This window comes from Pteropus medius, unplaced genomic scaffold (genome assembly GCF_902729225.1).
Source record: "Pteropus medius unplaced genomic scaffold, Ma_sr-lr_union100, whole genome shotgun sequence".
Lineage (NCBI taxonomy): Eukaryota > Metazoa > Chordata > Mammalia > Chiroptera > Pteropodidae > Pteropus > Pteropus medius.
This window is the reverse complement of record NW_024344370.1, coordinates 3,688,745-3,716,138: the sequence shown is the minus strand read 5'-3', so window position 1 is coordinate 3,716,138 and position 27,394 is coordinate 3,688,745. Positions and strand designations below refer to the sequence as shown.

The window sequence follows — 27,394 nt, the reverse complement described above, 5'->3', positions numbered from 1 at the left end:
CCCTGTTAAATGGGGTGTACTAAGATTGCACACAGCTAGCTGATCTTTTTGTGCTAGTACAGTATAGAAACTTTGGTTCCTTTAAGGATTCACTTTTTTCTTTTTTCTGGCTTTTATTTAAATTACATTTGTTTAGGTATAAACTCAGCGTTTCTCATTAATTACAAGTAGCTAATCTCTGGCTATATGAATCTGATAGTCAACACAAAGTTATTTCTGTTCGAATTATGGCAGCTTTGTATTGTTTAGATGTTTAACTGCAATATGTTCGCTTGAATATAAGAAATAATCTTTTAAAATTAATTTTTGGCTTATTCTTCCTGTGGTTTAAAATTTTTTTCATTAAAGTATAGTTGCCCTTTTCTCTTTTTTTAATGCAACCCACATGCAGGTAAATAAACCTGAAGTTTGAGGGAGTGCCTCTAATAGTGAAACTATTAGACTGACTGGCTGTGGTACTAAGTACTTGGTAAAACCTGCTTTATACTTTGAGAGGATGGCTTCTTCTATATGGCCTAATACTAGACATTACTGGATAAACCTTTATGCCTCAAAAAGATTACTTTGTTCAGGCTTATCTGTATTTCTTATACAAGTATATATCAGTAAACTAGACAAACTTTCTAGTCTTATCAATGCATATAGAATGAAAGGGGATGATTTTAAAAGATCTTTCACTCAAGGAAAGGACATTAGTTATTTGTGTATTTACAAGGAATGTGATTTCAAGGTTGGCACCTCTTTCTGCCTCCTCTATTCTGAATGTCAGTACTTGACACTTTAGGTTGTAGCTGTGACTGCTTCCTCACCCCTATACCACCATGACTCCTTTGGCCCCACTGTTTCTCACACTAATTTCACTGGAATCACGTGGAGAGTTTGTTTAAAATACAGATTGCTGGACCTCACTCCCAGAGTTTCTGATTCAGTGGATCCAGGGTGGGGCATTTCTAAAACGAGCCCAGATTGTGCTATGGCTGCTGATCTGAGAACCATTGCTTCAGCCTATTCCATGAAATTACTAAGTTCAACTAATACCCACTGCTCTTAAGCCCTAGTCAGTGTGGGAGCTACCAGAGTATGCATGTGGCTCTTGTGGTGCTCACTGCAGAGGAGCTGAGACATGGACTATATGGGTGATAAGTAGTACATGCTTAAAAGGTGTAAAGATAAAATATTACATGAAATCAGAGGATGCTAATACTGCTAGTAGAGGCATTTTAGAGGATGAGTACAGTCTGAATGTAGAATCGGGATGGAATATGTTTGTAAAATATGAAAGTTTTTCTTAACTCCCATTTGATATCTTTCCCCAGAGCCACTGTTCACAGTTTGTACATCGTTTTAGTTGTTTTTCGGTATGTTTTTACATTAAATGCAAAACTGTATAGTTTTATGTAGTTTAAATAAATGACATATTTTTAAGTATGTCCTAGAGATAATTTTTTTTTTGTCGTTTCACATAGTTACTCATTTTAGCTAATTTGTAGCATTCAAAAAGAATAGAGACAGAACCATCTTCTCGGGTCTTTGAGTTGCCAGCAGTGTTGCAGCAGATATCTTTGTGCCTGGAAGTGGAATTACCGGGTTAAAATATATGCTCGTTTTACAGAGAGACAGTTATTGCCCAACCACCCTCTGAAAAGTATGTGCTTATATCAGTGTAGTATGAATGTACCCATTTTTCCCATTCATCCTGTGTGTTTCCTCAAGAATCTTAGACGTGAGATTTTTTTAGATAATAACCTGATATCTTATTGCTTAAGCATTTAGCACATTATTGGTTGTGAAAATCCTTTCATAATAAAGTTGGACTAATACTTGGGAAATTGTTGATTAAGGGTCATTGCTCCCATGTGCCTTTGTATGGGACATGTTTTAACCTTTGAACAGGATCAGTCCATGTTTAAAGGTTATCACAGAAGAGAAATTTATTACGTCCTTCAAGTTAATTTGCTGTTATATAAAATTTATAAGTCAGGAAATAATATTTGGAGAAAATGCCTCATGTTGCAATTTGACTTCCTTTTATTTGAACTTTAGAGTATAGAAAGGACAAATTAGTATTCTCTTAAAATGGTTATTTACACATTGCATTTGTTTTTTCACAGATTGTCTACGTTCTTGTTTATAAATTTGCTTCACACATGCTACCATGTATAAGCAGTGCAGTTTTTCCAGTGGCTGTGCCCCGCCCTGAGATGGCAGGATGACACTGCTGCTGGGTTTGCCTGCCATTCACAGGAGTGGAATCATGGCCCAGTGGGAAAGAGCTGGGAAGACTCAGATTTGAGCAAGTTCCTGAACCTCTAGGAGGTTGTTTCTCTATATGTAAAATAAGGCTGACAGCCCCCCTGCTGTGGGTGTAACTGTTTTATGCCTTTTAATTCTGGGGAGTAGAGAAGAAGCAAGGAAAAAAGTCCGGTGGTAAAGAAAAAGTGAGATGATTAGGTTAATTGTGATTTAACCTCTTCATGAGGCCCCAAGTACTTAGTAAATTCCATTTTAAACTTAAATGCTTTATGTGAGTTGTTTGCTTCTGATAAATGATAAAGGCTAGATTGGGTTGTCTTTGCAGTTTATAAGGCTGAACATTGATGTGAGTGCTGCATAATTTGTAACTGGGAAGTCACAGTCATTGTGGCGGGGGGTAGATGGCTGTGAACGCTCTTAAGACTGATATTGGGGTTCAGGCCAAGTTTAATGAGCTCTCCCAGGAAAAGCAATGCCCTGGCTGATAAATGTAAAGGGTGGGGGGATAACCTTAAAATTACAATTAGGAATGAAATCCCATTCACAGTAAGTTACAGTCATGACCACTCTGCTTGCTCATTGTTAATATACCATAGCCCAGCATTAGTGAAAACAGCTGCATTTTAGAATATAATTTTATCTCTAAATTTTCTTTCTGAAAAGACTTTCCTAAGCATTGATAGTAAGCTGGCTTAAATTTTTATCTACCTTTATTAGAAGGGCTATACGAAAATGAGATGGTAGTCTAAGGATTGGTTAAAATGTAATAAGAGGTCAGTGTTCTTAGGCCACGGACAAAATTTTAAACGTTTCAGTTGAGGTCACTATGATGCAGAAAACACTCTGCATTTCGACTAGTCTTTGGGTTTTTATTAAATTACCCATTGCAGTTTTTTGTTCATTTGTGAATTATGGACACAATAAGATGCTCTTAAGAGCTATGTTGCTTGAGACTCCAGGAAAGAGTTAGTTTTGTAGGAAATATGAAAATAATTTGAATTGATATTTTGGTGTTTTTTTTTTCTGTTTTCTTTTTAATAGAAATAAAAGTCCATAACCATGATCTCTTTAATAACTTACTTTGGGTGAAGACTTAGAGACTGAGGTTGGACAGAGTTCTCCCTTTATGTTTTATATTCTTGTCAAGGTCAGAGCCAGACTTCTTTGGCTGATTCTATACTGAATAAAATGTTTATGTATTCAGAATAAAAACCTGAAACCATTTTGTTTGCAACTAATCACTCTGTGACTGAATCAGAGCTGTTCAAACCTATCACGAGTCTGGAATTTATGATTTTGTGGCACAGCATAAGGTGAATACTCTGAACATGAAGTCTTGGTGAAACTTTTTAACTTGCTTGGCTTTGAGAATATTTTTGCGATCATGGTCACGATGGCTTAATGGGATTTGACAGTCCTTGAAATTGACTTTTATTTAACTTGTAGACTCTTCAATATAACTCACTGAAACTAACCATAAAATGAACAAAACTCTTCTCTAATTATCTGATTTAAAATAAGGATTCGTATTGATCTTTTTCTGTAGCCAAATAGTTGGCAAGGGTAAAAGTAATTTTTGTCTTACATAGATTAAAACCAATATAAGTATCTGGTTTAATTAGTAATTCCTAACTGGCACAGGAAGTTAGAATATTCTTTCTTAGCAATGTATCTGATTCTAAAAAAGACTATCATAATTCTTGGAAGAATTATCATCACTGAATGTTTAAGAACTTTCCACTCTCTCACCTACTCTCAAGTTGCCAAACTTAAACACATGACTTTCTTATGTGTGTTCTAGCAGTCTTTTTTTCCTCTCTGAATCCAGGGGACCAAATTGAACCAAGCAGGGCATAATAAGTAAAATATTTAAGAGCCTGTCCCTTTTTGTCTTGTTTTTATTCATATGTAGGAAAAGCAGTCAGAAGCATGCTAATTATTTGCATGATGCATCTTTCACAGGGAGTACTTCTACTGTATCAAATGTACTTGCCTTTTCTGCATCAGTAGATAATAGTATGTAAGCAGAACTTTCAATTATGAACGTTAGCTTTTTCTAATTCCAAAGTGCCATAAAGTTTTGCAAGCATTCCCTCATTTTTAGGTGGGAGGATGATACTCAGATGTTTACAGACTATAATATTGAAAGAGAAGATTCATGTGGTATAGAAATGTCAGTGTACAATTTAAAAATAAATGTCAAATAAATGCACGTAATCTGGTGGGAAATTTAAGGCAAGATGTGTGCCCATTTAAAATGCTAAAATATAGGTCTTAAATTTTTTTATTTTTTAAAAAGTAAACTTCTGAATGTTCCAAAGAGGTGTTACTATTACTAAGGGGCAAACCCTGCAAGTGGAAAATAAACTTTAAATCATGGTCACATAAGTTTACATGTAATAAAGTCAGGCCATTTATGCCAGTTATGGCTTGTCAAGCATTACTTTAGAAATGCCTGGCAAGTTTGCGCTCAGACTCATTACTCATCCTGAAAGTTTAAATAAAATGACACTGTATTAAGAAATTGGACCTCAGACCGCCCACTCTCCCCCTGCAAATATGCTTTAATGTTCCTGTCCTGTCACCCTACACCATCCTCCTAATTTCTAAAGGGGAGGGAAGGGAGCTGTGTCTCCTGTAGGAGAGAACATTAATGTTTTTCTTTTTTCTCTTTTAGATTATCCTTTTATTCAGGCCACTCGTCATTCTCCATGTACTGCATGCTGTTCGTAGCAGTAAGTACTTTGTGTATATTGGTGGTGGGTTATGTACTGTGTGCAAGTCATGTGTTCAGCCTCCGTGTCCTCTCCTGTGTGGCCACCTCCGACATTCTCATCAGCTTAACATCTCAGTTAAGCTGCGGTTAAGTTCACAAGAGAATGTATGTCTGTGCTTCTGCCCAAGGCCAGTTACAATTGTTTGAAAGTATTTTTGTCCTTCATTTAGCAGTAGCAAACAGGCACATTGTATAGCAAGGTGCAAATTGGGGACCTGCATGATAATAGGGAGTCTTTACTTTGGAAGTAGGTTTTTTTTCTGACAGTGGTAGAAACCTATACAGATAATTACCAAGTCTGCACTCCTGGTGCTAAGAATGAATTGATGTGTGCCCTTATTCTGGGACATATTTTCTGAAAGTTTTCTGGAACACAGAAACTGTAATCAATCACAGCAGGTCACTATCTGAAATATCAGGCCAAGGCGACTGCTGCTGCCTAATAACCTCAGCCTAACTGGGAGCCCTAGTCTCATCTGTTCAGTGTGGGCTTTGCTTCTTCATCCTGGGGGGCTGCTGGGGTGAGGAGCTGTTTCGATTATTGGAAGTCAAGGAAACTTCTGGGCGAGCTAGGTACTGCTTCAAGAGCTTGTCATCTATACAATTTCTAGGTCCAGTTCTACTTGCTCACCCGTAGTGCATGGCAGTTTGTACTTCCATTATACAAAGTCAACAGTCAAGAGTTAGAAAAGATTTGCACCCAAAATTTGCATATCAAATTGAGATGAATGTGTATAAAGAGTAACTAATAGAAGACCAGGCTTTAGGGCTCATACAAGATCTTTAAAGATCAACTTAAATGACTTTTTAAATAAAGTCTTTTCTTTGTGTGGGTGTCCCTCTCTGTATACAATTATCAAAATTGGGTGTTATTCAGGCTCACTGACTTTTTGATTGATTACTTGATCGAAACAGTTATTTTGAAGGTCAGGTGATTCCGATCCCTGGAAATTAAGTGGTGGCTGACACATAACTTTTAGCCATTGTTTTTAATTTTAAAGAATATTTTCAGTTGTATCATATAGCATGTAATTTTCTGCTCTTCTTTGACTCTTCTCAAAACATCTGTATGTAGAGTCAAATAGAAACTTTTACTGAGGGCTGTTTTGTGAAATATGAAATTAATGTATGGACAGAATTAACGTATAGAGGGCCTCAATGACAGGCCTACTCTTTGGGCACTTAGGAGCACAGGAGGCAAGTTAGGATATAAGCATAGGGAAAATTACCTCAACTCTGGTTTGGAAATTGAGTCTGTATGATCCATTTAGACGTAAACTTATAATGAAAATAAAAGTTCAGATAAATAGGTTTGTCATAGACCAATGCCCTTGTGGGGAAGCAGGCCAGAACTGTGCACTGCATTTCACTGACTTTAAGCAGTGGAAGTATTTACTTGATGTGTGTCTAGGCCCCAGCTTTTATTCAGCCCCTGAACACACTGATGTCTCCTTGCTTTCCAGCTTTCACATTTATATACACTTCACCTCCACCCCCAGATTTCTTAGGCCATGACTCATCTTGTTTCTCTAGGCATTTTGGCATCATGGTCAGTCCCAGATTTGGGTGGAGATGTACAGTCATTTGAATTCTGAGGACAGTGTTTGATAGCTAAAACTTCCCTGTCGAGAATTCCTGACACCCAGAAATTAACTTCTAGTTAAAAATGTCTCATAAAGAAAATACCATGATCATTGTTCTCCTCTAGCAGGCAGCCCAGCCCTGCACACTTTACACAATGCTAGTAGTCAACATCCATGAAAACCACATAGGCTGGTGGGAGCACAGGGCAGGGCTTCCTTGCACATGGCCAATTTATGTGCTTAGTGAAGCCCCTTGAACTTGGCTGAATGCCAAGATCCCAACTTTATTTGATCAGGAAAAGAGCCATGGTATGAGACTATCCTTTTTTCAATACAGTGAAGAACATACTAAAACATTTTTCCCAGCACCGTCCTATTGAGGCTGAAACCTCAGATTGTTTATACCACTGCTATGAAATTCCTATGTTCATTACTGCAGTGGGGATCCAGGTACCTCTCTGTCTGTGCCTCGGCTTCACTCCCCTCCCTGCCACAAAATGCCTTGTGTCCAGGCCTTGCTCCCTCCTCTGTGTTGGGACGGTGCTGTCCACTTATCTCAATCTTACTCAGGCTCTTTGACACCACCCGCTTTCTGCAAGATTTCTATGTCTCTCATCTGGTATTACCATATACTACCTAGCACTGTACCTAGCACTGTTTATTTCATGAAAGTGTTTCCAAAAGTGTGGATTAATGCTGAACATTGGGCAAATGAACAACTCATGGCCCATAAACTACATGAGTCCAGCCTAATTTTAAGGTGGATTTGAGATCTTAATTTAGGAACTGTGAATCCTAAGGATGGTGATATTAAAGCCTAGAGAAGACTAAGCTGAGGCCAGCCTTACAGTGCTCTCCTGGCCAGATGTTTTTAAAAAAATAACCCTTTTAAAATGTGAAAACTGTTTTTAGCTTACAGGCTGACTCCCTGAATCTAGTTTAAATGGAAAAAAAATCTCTGAAGAATGGAGTATTAATAATTTCTGTGAGACCCTAACATTTTGCAGTTGTGTTACAAGGTCAGTCAAGGAAAGGCAAAATAAAAACAAACCAGCTTCAAACAATACCTTGTTTACAATCAGATTTTAAAGTTGAGACAATACAATTAGATCTTTTAATGTTAAATGTGTTTCAGAAATTTTAGGTAAAAATGGCTATACCCTCCCTTTGGTGAAAGTGAAATAATGAAAGAATGCTTAAGTAGTGTCATAGGCATTGAATTTCCTTATTTAAAAAAATTATTTTTTACACAAAAGGAAAAATGTGTACACCTTCTAATTTTTTTTCCAATGTGGCCCTGTGCAATGAAAAGTCCTGTTTGACGAAGTATTCTTTGGGCTACCCATAAAACTATCATGAGGCGCTTCATAAAGAGATCCAGTGTCAGATTCTCTTTGGATTATGAAGAAGGCTTCTCTGCACTTGTCAGAGAAATATTTGCTGCCTGCATGGTGGAGCTTCTTCCTACCACCTCTGTGGTCTTGAGTATCTCGTTATTTTGAGCAAATTGACTCCTGTCCTCATGGCCTTAAGAAATAAGAAATTGCCTTTATGAAGTCCTAGTAATAGCCTAGCCAAGCATCTTGTATTTATAAAGCTTTCTCTATATCCTACATAGTAGTTTTATTTCCGTTCCATTTCTCTTTGCTAAGAGACTGGACACTTGATTCTGCACTGAGCAGCAATTGATTCTTTCCTGACCAGAAGCCCTCCCTGGGAGAGCAGCTCAGGAGACTCACCTTTGCTCAGTTTGTTCTTCCTAGAGGCAAAAACTAGAGCTGGAACCTTTCTTTTCATAAGGGCCAGTAGTGATGCCTGGTTTCAGTGAGCGGGGCGGGCGGGGGGCTGGGTATTCCTGGAGTATGTCTACGGATTCCTAAGAGTTAATTCTTCTCAAACTAGTTTCTGCTTTCTAAAACTGAGCTATGCCCAATCAGTGGTTGTATTTGATTTGCTATGAGTTCTTGTTTTGACACACTGGCTGGTCACGTTCAAAGACAGTTCTCCTTCTCGAGAGACGGCAAGGAATAGACAGGCCTCACTGTGATTTCCTTTGGAGGCTCTGAGGTTGACTCCCTCCCTTTATCACGTCCTGTGGTATTTGTCTATCCTGCACCTTTTAATAGACGAAAATGGTGAGGAATTGTGTAAAGGTTCATGAAATATATGACGTTATGTTTTTCCTATAAACTCTTCTTCAACCGCACTTTGTGTTTCCTGGAAACTCACAAGCCTATTGCCTTTCCCTGTTTTTAGCAGGGATGATACTAGTAGCAGGCTCAGGTGTTCTTTTTATAAACATTAACTATTCTCTTAAATATTTCGGGACAGTGTTCAAATTCGTGGACAGGGATAGACAGAAGGAGCAAGCAAAGCTCTTCTGGTCTGGGCAGCTAATGGGATTCGCCCTCATCCATTCCCTCTAATGCTGGACTAACCCTTGTGTTAATTCTCTTTGCCTCACCTCTTAAAAAGAGTTACCACTGCAGCTCCCCCTCGGCATGTCTCTGGATTAGGCCCTCTTTACTTCAGTCTACTGTGGCTGACTTTTGTGGATTGCCCTAATTACAAAACCCTTTGCCATGCCTGGAGTCCTGCCAGCTGCACGTTTTCATCTCTGTTCTTTGCTGTCCTGCATCTGGGCTTCATGATGCCTGTAGCATCACAGTGTGATGGATTTTGCTTTGGGACCACCTCAGTGAAGAGCTGCATGTTAATGCTTCTGTTCTCCCTATTCTGCTTATTTCAAGTTGTGAATTTTCTACTTTGGAGCTTCCTTCACCAGAAAGTTGGATGTTAAGATTGTGATGGATCCAGAGGCTAGAATCTCTCATCAAGCAGCATTCCACCCACCCCACCCCACCCCCATGGCGACTGAATTATCCATTGTACAAGTCAATTAGCTAGGCCAAATTGAAGCAAGTTCAGAGAAGAAATCTTAGAACGGGCTTGAGGCATGAGATGGATCGAGAAGCTCTTTGGCTTGGCGGGCTCATGCCTTTGTACTATTTGTAGAAAAAAGTGATAGAAGCAAATCCCATGCCCAATGCCACTGCTCTCTTATAATGGTGCCTTCAGTGGAAATTCAGTGTATTTACTCTGTTGGGATTTTATTTTTCTAAGTTTTTCTCAGTTGGAACCCAGGTGTTTTCCTTTTCATTCAAAACTTACCATTTTTAAGTAAAACTACATCATTCGGGTCACAGAAATCCAAATTAAAAACAAAATGGAATTTTGGTTAAACACAGAGAAGGGTGTTAACAAAACTCCTAGATAAGATGGTTTATAGTAAAGAGACACATTGGTTAGAACTAGCACACACTAGAAACTGAACTTCGATTCTCCATGTGTCTCATTGGGCACCTGCATTTTCACTGTGGCTGCCACTCTGCTCCATTTTTTTCTCTCTACTAAATGGCTTGCTCTCCTTGCCGAGCCATAGTTTTTGCCACCTCTTTAACTTTTGTCTGCAAGTAGCCTATCATGTATCCATTAAGTGCCCTTTCTGAAAATAGAGAATTTCTCCATACTTTCAGTATAATTCCAGAACCCAGCCCAGCAGATCTCTGGGTCAGGTCTGTCATAAGTCATTTAGTCAGTGCCATCCCAGAAGAGAAGGCAAGGTTGTGTGGTCCAAATAGGGCTATGCCTTCAATTTTGTCTGGGGGCGGGCAATTTCCTCCAAAAGGGGAATTTGTGTTGGTACTTCCACTGAGCCTGTTTGGCACTATACACAATACTGGATATGGAATTCTTTAAGTTCTTAAGACATAAGCAACCAAATGCCTTATTTCGAATGAGTTTAGTGCATGTATTATTAGCATATGCATGTTTGAGGAAGAGGGAAGAGTGGCATTTAAAAAGGCAGGGACCTATAAAGCCTTTTTGTTATCAGCTCTGACATTAAAGCATGAGCTCTGTCCCTGTATCTGGTTCTAACAGAACAGTGCTGCAAAGCTTTAAACAATTTTTCTGAGGCAATTAGGGACATAAACTCTCAACAGACTTCTTTTTAAAGAAAACATATACTTTCCTCTCCCCTCTCAAAGGACAAGGAATAGAATTTAAAAAGTTATAAATCCACAAAAATCAAAGAATGGAAAGAGACAATAGGTGAAAGGTAAGGTTTTTGGAAAGCAGTTAAATGAACAGTAGAGGAAGCCAAAGCTCTAGTGCCTCCAGAGTGTGAGAGCTTGAAAGACAGATCTGCACTGCAGAACCTGAGAAGGGCTTAGAAGTGGAACCACTAGAAACAATGTTGTGTGTGTGCTTTACTGAAGCTGCTTTTTGTAGGAAAGACTTTGAGGTGGCAATATGGGAAGGGAGTTGTAGTGCTACACTGAGTACCCTGCAACCAGGGAGACAGAGCAGACAAATAGGCAGTACATTCAATTACACAACCTCATCCAGGGCTGAGAATTGTTCTGTGACAACAGCCAGCACACAAGCCATGACCATTAGCCATCAGACGAACAGAGCCTGGAGCAGAGGGTAAAGTTAGGTGTATAACCGCAACTGGAGAATCCTAGAACCCTCTCAAGGTGAAATAATCTCTGGGTCTATGCAGATAGGGGAACATCTATGCTTGGGTAGATGTGTAAGGAGAAACTAGCTATTTAGAGGGGTACAGGTTTCACCTAAAGTCTATTGGAGCTTATTCGATTGCTGTTCCATAAGTGAATGTTAATTCTTTCTCTTCACTGGAATGTTGAAAAAAAATTGGGCAAAATATTTAACATAGAGTCAAAGCCAGGGTTCTTTGGAAGGAAAATATAGTTAGAGGGATTTTAGAATCCTAAGTGAGGAAGGACATTGAAAGTCTCTGAGTTTCCTTTAGGTTAGAAGTACAAAATAGGACTGACTAGCTTAAGTCCATTTTAGTTTTTTTTGCTGTCTAGCAGAGATGGGTACAGTTCTCCCTAAGATGACTGCATTTATATAAGTATTTGTAATTACTAGGTATATATTTTCATAGTCTGAAAAACCCATGCCTTTATTGTATCAAGAGGCAGCTTAAATATCCAGAATAGGGACACCTGAACTTCTTGACAAAAATATTCAAAACTTGGCTTTAGCCCCAAAGAACTGTCCTCCTTAAAATAAAATGTTTCCAACTGAGGTAGAACTAATGAGGTGATCTTACTGGCATGGTTATGTTACCTAATTGGCTTCAGCTGCCAGATGCCAACTTTGCTTCAACTAGAATCAACTTATCTTTCCAACTCCAGAATCTTGAGACATGTTTTTATTGTTTACTTTTTTATAGCTTCAACAAACAAAAAAGGGAGGAAGGGGCTCCGCAGCACTTAAACCAGCTGGAGTCCAACTCTAGTTAAAAATGGTATTCTCTTTTAGAAATAGATATTTATATTATAAAGTACTTGATAAAATTAGACAACCTCTGGGTCTTTTCTAGCTGCTGAGAACTGAACACCCATAGCAGTACTCAAAGAACTGGAAATGGATTTGTGCATCTAAATAGGCAGTGTCAATGGGCACAGCCACATACATTGTTTTCTGAGGACTGCATTAAGTATGAGTCAAATTATTGAACAGAATTTTAAAAATGAACATGAAAAAGTATATTCTTATTGGAAGAAGTTAAGCAAAAAAAGAAATATATTTTTAAATGAGACCAGATTTGCTAAAAGGAGTTCCTAGGAACTATCCAAATTCCTTCTACATCATAACCTTTAGGGATGTACCCAAAGTCAGGGCAGGCTGACACGAAAGAAGGGCAGTTCTCAGGTCTGATTAGTATAAAAGTTATAGAATTTAGAAATGTACAAGTGCTATTGAAAGAATAGACTTTTGTAGGGTAAAGACTAAACCTGTTTAATTTATTTAGGCAGATTATTTTATTTACTTATAATTAGTCTTAGTTGCCCTGTTAAATATTTGAGACCAGCAGGGCTCTAACACATGTAAATTGTTTGAGTACATTAAGTAATTAGTCCCTGGATAGGCTGGGCAGAAAACAAAGTAGCCTGGCCCAAGGTAAGTAAGGGCAGCCTGTGTTCAAATGCTAGCAGTTTATCCCAAGACTGGGAACTAATGACACTTGCCTTTGAGAATTATAACACAGATTACAAGGGGAGGAGCTGTCCATGAAATCCTAAACAAGCTAACCCTGGCCTTGTTTAAAATTTGAAAGGTGGTTTAGTTGGATAGGTAAATTCTCCTAAACAGAAGTTATTGGGGGCAATAGTTTTGTTTTGTTTTGCTTAAAAGGATTAACTTTTAGGTACTTGAGTACAAGAATGCTTGCCTAAAGCCCTATTCCACATATAATAAATACTGATTTTTTTCTTATCTTTTCTATAAGCTTTATCTTCAAGCCAGAATGAAGGGAGACTGGGCAAGACTCTTACGGCCCACACTGCAGTTTGGTCTTGTTGCTGTATCTATCTACGTGGGCCTTTCTAGAGTTTCTGATTACAAACATCATTGGAGTGATGTGCTGACTGGACTCATTCAAGGAGCTCTGGTTGCAATACTAGTTGTAAGTATACAGGGTTGCAGCCTACATCTTGATACTGATAAACATTTGGATAAATAAGTAGAAAAAATGTCCTAGCGATAAAACTGCAAAGGCAGAGAATGTGGTACAGTAATCCAGCACTATGTAAGAACTCCAGTGTTGTTAAAAGTCATGTAAGATAGACAGCAGACAAAAACTAGGTTATTCTTTATAATTATAAAAGTTACAAAATCTTACTATGTATTTTTATTGTAAAAGGTTCTAACTATAAAGTTTTCTTTTTGATAAATCGAAAAAAACTAGTTTACATGAAGAATAATTCTTTAAGTGCTGGCATAGTGAAGCTATTTGCCCAAGACATGATAAAGCAACTATCAATTTGGAAAAAATTCCTGTTAAGCCACTAAATTTTTGTACCCTTAATCTGTAATTTGTACCCTGTAATATATATCCTGTTGTTTATATTTTTGCAAACTGCTTATTGCAACTTTGTGGTTTTTAAACTTATAACCTGTTCTATACATACAGGCTGTGTATGTATCAGATTTCTTCAAGGAGAGAAATTCTTTTAAAGAAAGAAAAGAGGAGGATTCTCATACAACTCTGCATGAAACACCAACAGCGGGGAATCACTATCGGAACAATCACCAACCTTGAAAGTGACAGAACGCCCAGATGAAGCTGGCCTGCTTTCTAAAGGAAAATGATTGCAACCTGAAGGCAAGAGTATGTGTTGTTCTTGCCGGTGTACAAGCCTTTAAGGGACTGCTGCTGCTATACCTTGGACGCCCACTTTACATGTGTGTATATAGTTTAACACAACACTTAATCTAATAGCTCTAAATTCATAAAAAAATTCAAGCCTTTCACTAAAACAATGCCCCACCTGTACATTTTTTATTAAAAAAATGTAATGCTTATGTACAAATGTGTTATGTAATATGCTTCCTTGGAATGCTTGATTTAAATATAATACATATTAAAATGTTTGAGGACAACTGTTGTGAGATGGGAGAACCAAATCAATACTATAAGCATTTGTAGTCAACTGCAATCAGACAGGTGGTGAACAATTTAAAATCCCACATTCCTTTGGCTGACTATAAGTAAAGGCTGGCAGCAAACACAATATCTCTCTTGATTTTGGTGATTCCTAAGAGAAAAGAAAATATGGTTTAAACTTTCAAGACCACAAAGAATGTAATTCCCCTCTGCTGGGGGTTGTAAAGACAAACATAACAATGCTGATTAAACTAGTGAGAGAACAACTTGGAAAATAAAAAACACCTTGCTGGTCTGAAAGATCTACCTAAAAGAGGTCACAGCCATCTCTGAGAGGTGGAAAACTTAGAAAATAGACCCCTGCTCTTATGACTTGACTCTAAAGTACTTCGGTGTGTGTGTGAGGGAGCAGTATTTACAACTATTCAAAAAAACTTATCTGGGGAAGGACAAAGCTGTTAAAAGAAGCTGACTGACCCAAAAGCGTGAATTTTCAACCTGAAAACACATTTTCAGTTACCATGTGAAATTTTTTCTGAACTAAGAACCATCATAAATTTTTATTTAAAAAGTTTATGTAATTAGACTTATACCCTGAGTGATTAAATAGCCCTGCTTCTATCAATAATAGAAACATAAGCCAGTTTTTGCAAAGTTTTTCTTTAGGACACTCAGCAGAAATCACTAGGGTTGACTGTAAGCAACTAACTAAAAGCAACAATGTGGTTGCTGTTAATCTCATGTTTTAACTCAGCCCTTTATCCCTTTATATAAGCCAACATTCAGATGGTGTGAAACTATATACAAGCATTTATTACCCCTGACCCCTACCACCTTGGTCTAGCTATCCTTTCTTGATCTGGTCTTCCTGCTTCCATCTTGTGACTCTACAGACTTGCTTATAATGCTACAGCAAAAACTGCCTTGTAAAACCCAAGTGAGAGCACACCATTCCTGTGATCAAAGCCTCCAGACATTTCAGAGGAAAAAGCTGAGGGCTGGGGGCTACATGATTATTTTTCTCTCTCCAACCCCTACTATTCTTCTCATTGCTCACTCTGCTCCAACACAATGGCCTCTTGCTGTTGCTCAAATATATCAAGCCTAAATAAAGGGCCTAAATGCCACCTTCTGAGGGGAACTCCTAGACCATTCCATCCATCCCCCAATTCCCTACTGTCCTTTTTTCTGAAGACTTATTACCACCTATTGTAATTGTTGAAATAAAGGCAGGGATTTGTGTCTTTTTGTCCACTGCTGTATCCCCCTAGTGCTTAAAACAATGCCTGGCACATAATGCACAATAAATATCTGTAAATATATATAAAAATCTTTTTCCCACTCTAAAATTTTATTTAAACATTACTAGATGGCCCTTCTTGGCAATCCAGTAAAGAACATCTGAAAACATCCTCCTAGGTTGTGGTCAAGAGCTCAAGTCTCAGAAGATTTGCCTAAATTATTAAAAAAACAAACAAACAAACAAAAAACAAAACAACAAAAAAAACTGAACGGGTACTTACCTTCTGCAAATTTATTTTCCAGCTCAGTGTTTCCAATGGCTTTTGCTGCTTGACACATTTGTCGAAGCAATTCTTCCAGGCGCCTCATACATCGAATTATGCTGCCTGGACAGAAAAGGAAACAAAATCACTTGTAAAATGGAAATAATCAGGAATAGAACTTTTGTTAAAAGGCAAGGGTGGAGAACATGGGATGATTAACTAATAGCACTTTTAGAGACTTCCCATGTAGTAAATCAGTTAGCAAACTTGACTGGCTGCCTGCTAGGCACTAGGAAGAATGCAAAGATGAAAAGTTAATTCTCATTCTTGACTAATGGTAGAGAGAGTCATGGCTTTATTATCATGGGTTGGCACTTGTTCTCTTACAGAGGTAAGTAAAAAGAACAGAGAAGAGAGCAACTCTGGGTGAGGGATGGCAATATAACCTGGGTCTGTAAGAATGAGAAGGCCTGTCAGGCAGAGACAAAAGAAAATCACTGAGGCAATGCAGAAAAGCCTGACAAAACTGCAGCTGATATTCAAGGACCTTGAGGAGTCTGGCCTATTAAGGCCCCTGGATACCATCCTGTGAAGAGAATGCAACGAGATTTTTAAGTAGGGGAGTAACAGGATCAGATTTGTCATTTGAAAGGTGCAATTATTCATTCTTTTTGACTTTACTAGTAGACTCTTTCATCAGTGCTTTCTTCACACAGTGTGTCCTCAAGGAAGTACAAAGGAGATAAGCCTCTTCACATCAGACTTGACTCCCCTTGTGAGACAAGTGTTTGTATCAAAACTGAAAATGTAAACATAGTTTCACTTCTGTCAGACTTCAGCAAGAAGGGGCCTGGGATCCTTTAACTGCTACCCACTTAAGTTTAAAACTTTTAAAAAGGACTTTATTTTTAACATCTGAAAATACATTAGGAATATCAGTTCTGATAAGGCAAGTTGTGAACTCACACTTTAACTAGGTCTTTATTAACTCCTTGCAACGCTGGAATAATACTTTAACATTTATCAAATTCTTTTTCAATTACAGTTGACATTCAATCTTATTTTACATTAGTTTCAGGTGTATAGCACAGTGGTTAAACAATTATATAACTTATGAAGTCATCACCCCAGTAAGCCTAGCACCCACCTGGTACTATATAGTTATTACAATATTATTGACCATATTCCCTATGCTGTACTTTACATCCCCGAGACTCTTTTGTAACTTCCAATTTGTACTTCTTAATCCTGTCACCTTTTTCATCCAGCACCCCGCAACCCCTTCCCATCTAGTAACCATCAGTCTGTTTTCTGTATGAGTTCGTTTCTATTTTTTTGTTATTTTGTTCTTTAGATTCCAGATATAAGTGAGATCATATAGTATTTGTCGTTCTCTGACTTATTGCACTTAGTATGATACCCTCTAGGGTCCATGTATGTTGTTGCAAATGGTTAAGATTTCATTTTTTTTATGGCTGCATAAAATACCGCATTGTATATATGTATCACATCTTTATCCAATTGTCTATTGATGGGAATTTAGGTTGCTTCCTTATGTTGGCTATATATTGTAAGCAGTGCTGCAGTGAACATAGGGGTGCATATATCTTTTCGAATTAGTGTTTCAGATTTCTTCGGATAAGTACCCAGAAGTGGATATCAAGTTCTTGTAATACACTCAGTGCACAGTGTTGACAGTTCCTTTTTACCTTTTAATGCTCTCCACACTGTTTCAATGTGCTTGAAGGGGAAAATCAGCAGAGAGGTACACTCATAAAGCAGAATGGAATCTGAGTTTAGACAAAGACAAACACAAACACTCAAGCCATTTACTTAACAGAGTCAGCACAATCCAGTAGGAATTGCCCAGGCACAAGAATACTTTCCCTGTGGGACAATCACAGGAGCCCAAGAAAATACTGCAAAGGGGCCTGGACCAGTAAGGACTACTTGCCTGGTTTCTGAACCTGCCTATGGGCCAGAGCAATGAGAATACAAAGATGCTATTTTGGGTACTGGGACATTTATGAATGAGACTGGTCATACAGAAGAACACCACCAGCACTAGGTTACCTTACTAGAAGGACAATACCATGTCCTACATATAGGATGTTCACCTACTTTAGACTTGGAGCTAAGGCACCAGGAGTTAGAGAAAAGGAGACTAGATGGAGATCTGAGCTCTACTCCACATTTTGTCGCTAGGTGATTAGCTCTGCAATTAGGCCCTTATTTAGTCCACTCTTATTAATTTTTCTGGTTTGTAAGATAAATAATAAATACAATTTAAACAGGGCTTGCTCTACCTCTGGTCTCACTTGAGATAAGAGATGCACAAATTCTTTGACAAGAGCAAAGTTGTAAAGAAATGTAAGATCATATAGCCCTTGAGCCAAAATATCTGAAGTCCATAGCTTCTTTTGTCCTTCCTCTTCTTCCATTAAAAGGTTCATGGAGTTCTTGGAGAAAAACTCCAGCCCTCAATTACAGAATATTTCCACTACACAATTCTACCAGTTATTTAGCTCCTAGCAGAGAAGTTTCTTAGATGACAATCAGTAGCAATAATGGCAGCAGAACAGAGAGATGAATTACATAAAATCCAACCAAACACTAGGGTCAAGAGTGATACTACACTCTCACATATACACACATCTTACTATAACTTTGAGGGCATTCTTGTATTATAGACAAGAAAACGTTTATAATGACATTTAAGCATCATGAAAAGGTGAAATTAGGCTGAATAAAAAGGGCCAACATTTTCTGAGCACGTATTTTGTGGCTGGTCTGTAATCTTTATTTTATGTGAATTCTCTCATTTGACTCCATGAGACAAATACTGTTACCTTTATTTTACAAAGAAGAAAAAGGAAAATCTCAGAGAAGTTACCTATGTAACTTGACCAAGGGTAGAGACAGGAGTAAACGGAGTCAGGATTTGAATCCACACAGTAATATCTATAGCCCAAGGTTTAACTATATTATATTACAGTGCCTCACAGGAATTATGTATATTTTCTAAATTTTCTATAATATGTGGATTATTTCAATTTATAATTAAATTCAGTTTGTATATTTAAAATAATTAAGAAAAAAGTGTTATTATAAGTTTTTTTGGCCTTAACTCTAAGCTCTTCACTGCGGTAATACCAAAGAAGTTACATTAATGGGTTTCAAGAGGTAGGAAGCAATAAAAACTGGCAAGCAGGATCCAGTCAGATAAAGGGTCTGTTTTCTGAATCTGGCAATCAGATAGTCACTGGTGACTTGTGGTAATGTCACTGAAAGAGGCAACCAGATTACTGTGGATCAAGAAGGAAATGGGAAGTAAGGAACTGAAGATATGGTCTATTCTTAACTACTCTTTCTGACTCTGGCTATAAAAGGAATGAGGGATTTGGGTGATCATGAGAACAAAGTAACTTACTAAAAAAATGACTGCAGCAGCTAACATTTATTGAATGCTATGTGCTTGGCACTGTGCTAATGCATTGTTTTCCTCACAACAGGAAGCAGAGGATAGGGATTAGGAATGGAGGAGGTAATTAACATCATATTACCTATACAACCAGATATTAAATGTTTATTTTGCAAATGCTTTTATTCAAAGAGAATTAAATTAGGTAGTAGCTAAAAACGTATCATTTATAAGTATTATATGTAGCACTTTAAGGGTCTAAGCGAAGGCAGGCAGTTCATATACATTTTAGCATTATCAGTACTTCATTCCTTTTGCTAGTGGAATACTGTTCCATTGAATGGATATACTACAATTTTAACTATTTACCCATTATGGAACATTTGGGCGCACAGGCTTTAAGGGCAATTTTGCAAACATTAGGCTCATCTGGTTCTTGAACAAAACAGCATCATTCTCAATGAAGACAGAAAGCAACATTCTCTGAATGTTATTTCTACCTCTAGCTTTCCAGCATTCCCCAAAGGGGTTCCCCACAGTTCATGTCCTGCATCTGATTTAATACTTCTATGTACCTGATTTTAATGGGTTTGGCCTAAGGTTAGGATCACAAATATATTTTCTTGAAACTATTTACCACTGGATACCAGTGCAGGTTGAACCCTTTCTGGAGGGCAGAGACTCTGATGCTCACACTGCACCCAGCACAGTATCTGATCCCTCCTAGGGTCTCTGTAATTATTCATAAATAAGTATTAGGTACTTATTCCTAAGTCATTTAGTACTAAAATTTAAACAAAAATGATACGTAATAAAATATTACTCTATTATTTTTAGCAAAACTATTTCTATAAACAAATCCACTGGAAAATCTCTAATAACAATGGTGTACCCTGTCCTAGAGAAGGGTCAAACTATGCCAGCTGAAAAGTCATTTGAGAAGTTATGTGGTTGGGGCAGATTGTGGGAATGTACTATACAGAATTGCTCAAAAAACCTATGGCAGGCAGAAGTACAGTAGAAGGTTTCAAGTAATAATTCATCACAGGTGCTTTCCTGATGACCTGTGCTAAGTGGAAAGCAAGCCCTTTATGTGTAATGGAGAGTACAATATTGCTTCTGTATAGAAAGAAATAGTAAAGGCCATTGTCTAGGTTACAATGCATCTACATGGATTAGTAGACTGAAACTACAGGCTTTAGCCCATACAAATACTTTTAAAATTGCTATTCAAATTTAGTTTGTTAGAAATAAGAACTACATGCTATCATTTTTTCCCCAAGGTGATAACAGATGAATTATTTATATGAAATCTTCAAATTCCTCAACTGAATCCCAGTATAAACTCTTCTCTTGCATCAAACATCCCCTAAACACAAGGTGTTAATCATGACGATGTTAACTGGCCCTTAATGTCTGAAAAATACTTAAAACTACTTCTAGGGTTCATGACATGAAATGATCAGGCCCTTTTATTTTCACATAAAAAGAAAATTAAGAATCTAGGAACAAATATGGTTTGAGCACAGCACATTAAAAAGTTCCAATGCAGTCATTTACTGCCTATGAAAATAAAGACACATTGTACTATGGGCTAGCACTTTGATTACAGTATTTTTCCAATTACATAAAGCCATGTACAGTTACAAGATGAGGAGAGAATGGCTATTTTGAGATAGAATAACTAAATAACATGGTAAAAAAAAAAAGGGGGGGGCGGGGTGAGGGGACACAGTATGTTGGAAAAAGGAAACACTATCCCCTAAGTAAATCAAGGTTCTGTTACTTTTTTCCTGTTTAATTATATGTTTTATTTTTCAAAGTTAATATACAGTCTATACCAATTTCAGAAAAAGCTTAGTTAATATAATAGCACCCAGACCAGGAAAACATGAAAACTGCTGATGTTAGACCAAATTTCAAGTTATAGTTGTAAACTGAATTCCTCAAATTTTCAAACTTAGATTTCTCAAGAAAACTGTGATGTAAAAATAGTTCCAAGGAATTGAAAAGGGGGAAAAACAGATTTCAGGAATGCTAGTATGCTGTGGAAAAGGTCAAAAGGTGGCAGAACAACAGTCTTCGGTTTTAGCAGTTTAAGATTTATATTCCATATTGTTGATAACTTTTCCATTTAAATACAAAGAACAGAAAAATGAAACATAAAACAATTTTATAGAGTTCCTTGGATTCCCAGGTCTGCTGCCCCCTGGTTTTTCTTAAAACAAAACAAAAGCTACTCTCCCCTATGAACCAGTATTGTTTTATATATTGTAGCAGAAGGTATTATATTAACATGAGCTATTATTATATTAACAAGTTTTTGAACTATTTAGGCACAGAAGTCATTAGTTTCCCTTATGTCTCAAAAAGATTTTGAACTGAAGAGCAGTGGTGCTGTATCTGATTGCCTTTGTGCCTCTGAAACACACAAGGTGTCATACATCTACCTGGGTTTCTGCATGTTAAGCAATTTTCACTAGTGAGATGAGTATGTCATGCTTCCTTTTTCTCACATACTCAAATGTTGCTACCCACCATGAACTATACTGCAGACCACCTTACCATTCCTACAAGCATGACTTTTCAGTGGATGTACATGATATAATCTAGGTTAGGATTTAAGTCTTTAGGTGATCCAAAATTCAAGAATAAGATATTCTGGTGCTTAGATGAAGTTATCAACTACCATGTGACTTATAGTCACAGAGGCCAGGATTCAAATCATAGTGCCATCATGTACTATACCCTGATGACTTTGGCCTAAGTATTTACTTTGTAAAAACTCAATTTCCTTGTGCAAAGTGGAGATAATAATATCCATCCTTAGTTGCTATTTTGGTGATCACATCTAAATTAAAGTGCTTATTAGCACAATGCCTGGCACACAGTAGTTACTTAATAATGACCACCTTACCAGTAAGAGAATACAGTAAAAGATTTTGGGACCATATTGCTAAATGATCATTTAATGGAGGCTAAAAAATAAACTTTTAAAAAAAGACTAAAACATCTTCCCATAATAAAAAGATAACATATGGTAAACTGTAACACTTAAAACTGTGTGTTAATTTCAATGTTAATGTAGTAAAGGCCTATAGTTGAAAATTTTAATATTCTGTTGCAAAGATGTTTACCTATAAATCATAAAAATCACTGATTAATAAACTCAGCAATCTATTAGTCTTTAATAATACCAGTTAAAAAGCATATAATATTGGTGTTAAAAATATTTTTTCTCAAAACAGATATTTCTCAAAATAAACAATAGTATGTTTTATATTCTTATAATCTCTATGAAGTCCAAGCTCATTTATTTTCATTTATAAGAAAGTTCAATGTAAATATCTAATTTTTTAAATACAATTCAGCACTATAAATATCTACTTAAGCCAATCTTTTTGCAATGAATACAATATTTCTCAACATGGTCTTTACTGTGCTTATTTTTTGCTTCCTGTAATTCATTTATAATTACTTCTCTTTACCTTTTCTTCATTTAAAATTTCTCTTTGAGTAACAGTTATTTTTCAGGCTCCTAAAATTTTGCTTATTAATCTGATCCATGCTGAAGAGTCTGACTGAGGCAGTATTTGCTATTTGAAATGCAATGATGGACAACATTTTCACTCTGCTGTTTTTCAGTGAAATTATACAGTAAGCCATTAAGTTATTACCAAGAGAATAAAACAAAAAGTAAAAATACCCACACAAATATGATTTACTAGGATCATCTGTCTGTGATGGCAGAGACTCTGGCACAGGATTACAAACTGTTAAAATAGTTTAAGAAATTTATAATGAGCAGACTATCCTTATTAAATAACAAAGGATTGGTGGAGAATATTTTTGATCTACATAAGCAGAAGAGTCTTTTATTACCAAAAATTAAAAATAATACATCATTGTGTTTAGTTAGAACAATGCCATCCTAAGTACATATATATCTTGTATCAGAAGGAAATGTATTTATACAAAATTTAACCATACCTTCAAAGACATCTGTCATTTTGCAGATATGGGCAAATGTAGCTCCAGTTGCCCAGGTATATACTACATCCATTAAGTGAGGTTTGAATGAGCTTAGGTAAGTTTCCTCATCAATTTCCAATTTTGCTTCTGCTGAAACTTTTGCAATTCGTTTAGCACATTCCTTTGAAGATAAAATATAAACTTAAAATTTCTTACTTATGATCTCCCATATCACTTATTTCTTTAGGTTTCCAAAGCCAGTATTCCACAAGGTCCCATTTCCTTTCCTAGGTAATATGCGTGCAATTTGGATATTCTGCTTCTAAGCAGTCAGAATGCCTTTTCCATTGCTAAGGGAACAAACAACAAAGTTTTCCCATTACATTGAAGTAATTAACTAAGAAAAATATATCGAGATCATGGTTTTCACCCAATTATACCTTTTCTACAAAAAAAAAAAAACTCTTTGTTAAAATTATTCAAGAGTAGCACTTAAATTAGATTCATTCTTTTCTCTTTGGTAATCCAAAAAGTCAAAAACACCTATGTCTACTTTCTGTGGTTCTGAAAGTTTAAAATTCTCAGTTATAATAAGGAATGCTAAATGTTCCTTTGAAGGGGCCTTTTCCTATGATTCACTTTTCATTCCTTTCTAGCAATGTCTTAAAGTTCATCTTTCCTTATTTTTCTGCATAATGTTGACAGGCAGACAAAATCGTTTCATCCTAACAAAACAATAAAAGACACAAATTCATCACTATAAGCTCCTGTGGCTTTGAGGATCCAGAGATAAACAATTTCTTAGAGTAAAACAGATTTTAAAACTTTGTTATAAACCAGAATGGAAAGAAAAATGAACAAAAAATTAAAGTTAACTGAATCCTAGTCTATTAAGATGTCATTCTTAATCCCAAGGAGAACAATGCAGGCCCTGAATTGTTGGTATAGCCTATCTGGAGTATGCACTCACAGCAACTCTACACAGTTTATTACACTGGTAAGGGAAAATGTTTAATTATTAAAATAAAAATCACAAATTATGTTATGATATAAATAGCATTAAATGACATAACACCAAGTAACATCTTTAATTCTGAAGGAAGCATCTCTGTTGAATGATAAATACAATTAGACAGTCAAAAATGTTTATTTTACAATATACTATTCATAAAATATGTAGTTCGAAAAATCTTACCTGCATTTGACGAAGTGGTCCTGCTAACTGCTCTGTTAATTTGGGCATCTCACTAGACTATATAAAAAAAAGAAAAATTAGGTGTAAAACCCCACGTTTAAAATGTTGTATATACTACCTGTGCTTTAACAAAACAAAGCTTTTATGATATCCATTAATATCAAATTATAAGACCTTAGACATTAGCAGCATTTAGTTTCTAATCAACTCTCAGTATGTAAAAATACCACTCCTCTCAACCTAATTACAATAGCCTATTATATTTCAGAGGATAATATTATACTGCTAAGTTTGCAAAGTGTAATAAACTAGCTATTTTCTGTGACCACAAATGGAAGTGAGAAGAACAAATATTATAAACACGCATAGTAGTTTAGTTACATTAAAATTACTATGAATGGTTCTATCACTGTTTGATCTTCAAACAGTTTTGGCTTCCAGGCAACTCAATCTGGAGAAACTGAAAATTTTAGATAAAGAACATTAGAAACATGTCCTCAATTTTTATTTAACCCAGATATTTCTAGATCTCTATACAAAGTATAAAATAGTTAAAATTTTAATTTGAGTTTGTGTTCTTAATATTGCCTTCCCATAAGTGAAAAGTTTGTCAATTTCTCAATTAGAATAATAGGAGTTTCAGGTCTATTACTAACTGGCCAAAGGAACCTGGAACAAGCTGCTTGAATTGTGTTAGTTTCTTACCTTGTCAAAGAGAAATAAAAGGTCAAATCCTGAAAACCTATAGGCTTGTGATTAGAATAGACAGTTTTTGTGAATGGTATGTATGTATGTGTGGGAGAGGATTTAAAATAATTATAAATTTTTTAAAAAGCAATTATAGGTTAATTGCAACAGATATGCCTTTATTTTAAACATCAGTATTTACATAGGACTTGGTTTTGATTTGCGTCATGCAGAAATATGTATATTATGTAATAAATCATGAACCAAGTTCTATATTCTATAATATTCCCGTTAAAATAAAAAATCATGAAAAAGCAAAATGGCCAGAATGAACTTAACATCTCATTTTAACAGTGAAAAGAATGCAAGACTGCTAAATGTCTTTGATACTGTGTTCATTTGTGGTCAACAATAACTGCTTCTTCTGATTTTACCAGTGCTCTTCCACCAGGTATGTGCAGTTTGTTCCTTCGTCCATCCTTTAAGCCTCAATTCAAATTATCAGTGAGGCTTTCTTTAATCACTTTATTTAAAATAGCCACACTATCCCCTCAGAAATTTCTATCCGTCTCCTCTACTTAGCTTTTCTCCACAATCCTCACCACTATTTGATATAATCTGTGTGCATTTTATTTCTTTATTGTTATCTTCATCCACTAGCACATAAGTATCATGAAAGGAAAAATTTCTACTCTAGCTCTAGAGCTTAGATCTGTAAATCTTTGTAGTTACTTGATACTTACAAAGATTTTATGTTATCTTTACTTTTAATGATATAAATCAAGGAAGACACAGTTTTAGAACACATTTTAAAACAGAAGTTAATATGTCAAGCAGATTATGATGTATTTATAATAAGTATCTTACTATATTTACCTTTCTGGCTAGAAAACATTCTTTTTAAATTATCAACAAAATTCCATGTGACTTTTAATACAATTTTTCATCCTGATGTTGAAAGGCACCGCCACAAGAACTGATGACACTACAGTGTGATTTCACTGAACAAATCTTAACATATAGTTAACACCTTGCCCTAATATTTAAGAGTTGTGGTTTGGCTAAGTCCAATTCCTTCAAAGAGGCAACACACTTGACCTCTCAGAAGATAAGATTTTTGTAGTGCCACATTAAGGGGGGAAAAAAAAAAAAGCACAAGGTAAGAATTAGCAGTAAGACAAAGTCTGACAGAGGCAGAAGACCGCCAATGCCCAGTCTCTAAACCTTAAATCTGTTAAAAAAAAAATCTGACAAGCATTCTTAATAATTATCTTGGAAATTAATGAAATGAAAATTTGAACCTAAGAAAAACAACAAGCAGATAATATTTTGCAGCCTAATGCATTCTTCATAAGTATATAGCAGGCATTCTCAAGAGAGCATAAAATAGTTTCTGGATTACTGTCCTATTTGTTTTCATTGCCACTATAGCTATAATTCTAATCAGTAATCAGGGAATGGAGAGAAAAGTATCTACTTACTTGAAGTAATGTATTTGATTTGATTAATGAATAAGGAAATAGCTAATTAAACAGATCAATGGCAGAACTAAAAGAAAAAATTTGTCTTAATTTACTTAAAAGTTAAACTAAGAGTACATGGTAAAAGATTCTCTAAAAATTTAGATAACAGTATTAAAATTATTGTTAGAAGGCAAATGTCCTTGTCTTATTCTATCCATTTCATCCACAATGAATAAATGTGAAAAATGCATTTTACCTTTCTAAAACAAATCATATTGGTCTTTGGAATAAAGTACAAAGATGATTAATGTTCTTGTGGTATTTCATCTAACACTTCCTTTTTTTGATTTCTTAAGAGACACTGAAAGTGAAGTATCTACTCACATGGAAAATTTATTGCTAAACCAGCAATGAGAATCTATGGCTACTACTGTAAACCCTGCCTATTAAAATTAAGATTTTGGCCTCTAATAGGATCAGCTGCTTCCTAGTTATTCTCCAGTATTAGGACTGGAAGGATATTCAACCTCATCATCCTCTTCCATTTTGACTAATTTTGCCTGATTTTACATTCACTCATCTTTTTCTTTCTGAGACTGTCTTACTAGGCCAGACCTCCAAACAATACAGGTTATAGAACAAACTTAAAACTTGGAATCTCATTAATGATGACTGTCCAAAAATAAAATCCTATTTCACTCTCCTTTCTGATAATATATGCATTTCATTATGAAATTTTTTACCATATATGTTAAAGTTGTACTGATTTCTAATTAACATTACCCATATTATGTAAATATAAAGTAGTATTTTTATAATTAGAAATACCCATAATAGTATTAAAGTTAAATAACAGAATATGTAAATTAATAAGACATGCTAAATCTATTAACTTACATTCTCCTGAAACACAAAGCAGCTTAGTAGTGCCGTTGCCTGTTCTGCAGATAGGTCATTGAAAAGGCCATTAAACATCATCTCAGTTAGAAGGAGCTCATCAGCACTATACCACCACAAAAAAAGAATTGCAAATTTCAGAATATAAAAACACATACA

General features: G+C 36.1%; 2 protein-coding genes across 3 annotated transcripts in view; one reads left to right on the top strand and one right to left on the bottom strand.

Moving 5' to 3' along the window:
- Window positions 1-14,222, top strand: part of PLPP1 (phospholipid phosphatase 1) — a 71,898-nt gene extending 57,676 nt beyond the window's left edge. Inside the window, exons 4-6 of one of the 2 annotated variants that reach the window (XM_039869951.1) lie at window positions 4,931-4,988; window positions 12,938-13,114; window positions 13,622-14,222. In XM_039869951.1, coding sequence (XP_039725885.1) covers window positions 4,931-4,988; window positions 12,938-13,114; window positions 13,622-13,750 — 364 coding nt within the window. In that variant the 3' untranslated portion in view covers window positions 13,751-14,222. The remainder of the gene's footprint in view (window positions 1-4,930; window positions 4,989-12,937; window positions 13,115-13,621) is intronic. The other variant, XM_039869950.1, reaches the window with a different exon arrangement.
- Window positions 13,958-27,394, bottom strand: part of MTREX (Mtr4 exosome RNA helicase) — a 77,129-nt gene continuing 63,692 nt past the window's right edge. The window contains exons 23-27 of the mRNA XM_039869949.1: window positions 27,236-27,341; window positions 24,189-24,245; window positions 23,012-23,174; window positions 15,619-15,723; window positions 13,958-14,246 (exon numbers count right to left, since the gene is read on the bottom strand). Coding sequence (XP_039725883.1) covers window positions 14,194-14,246; window positions 15,619-15,723; window positions 23,012-23,174; window positions 24,189-24,245; window positions 27,236-27,341 — 484 coding nt within the window. The 3' untranslated portion in view covers window positions 13,958-14,193. The remainder of the gene's footprint in view (window positions 14,247-15,618; window positions 15,724-23,011; window positions 23,175-24,188; window positions 24,246-27,235; window positions 27,342-27,394) is intronic.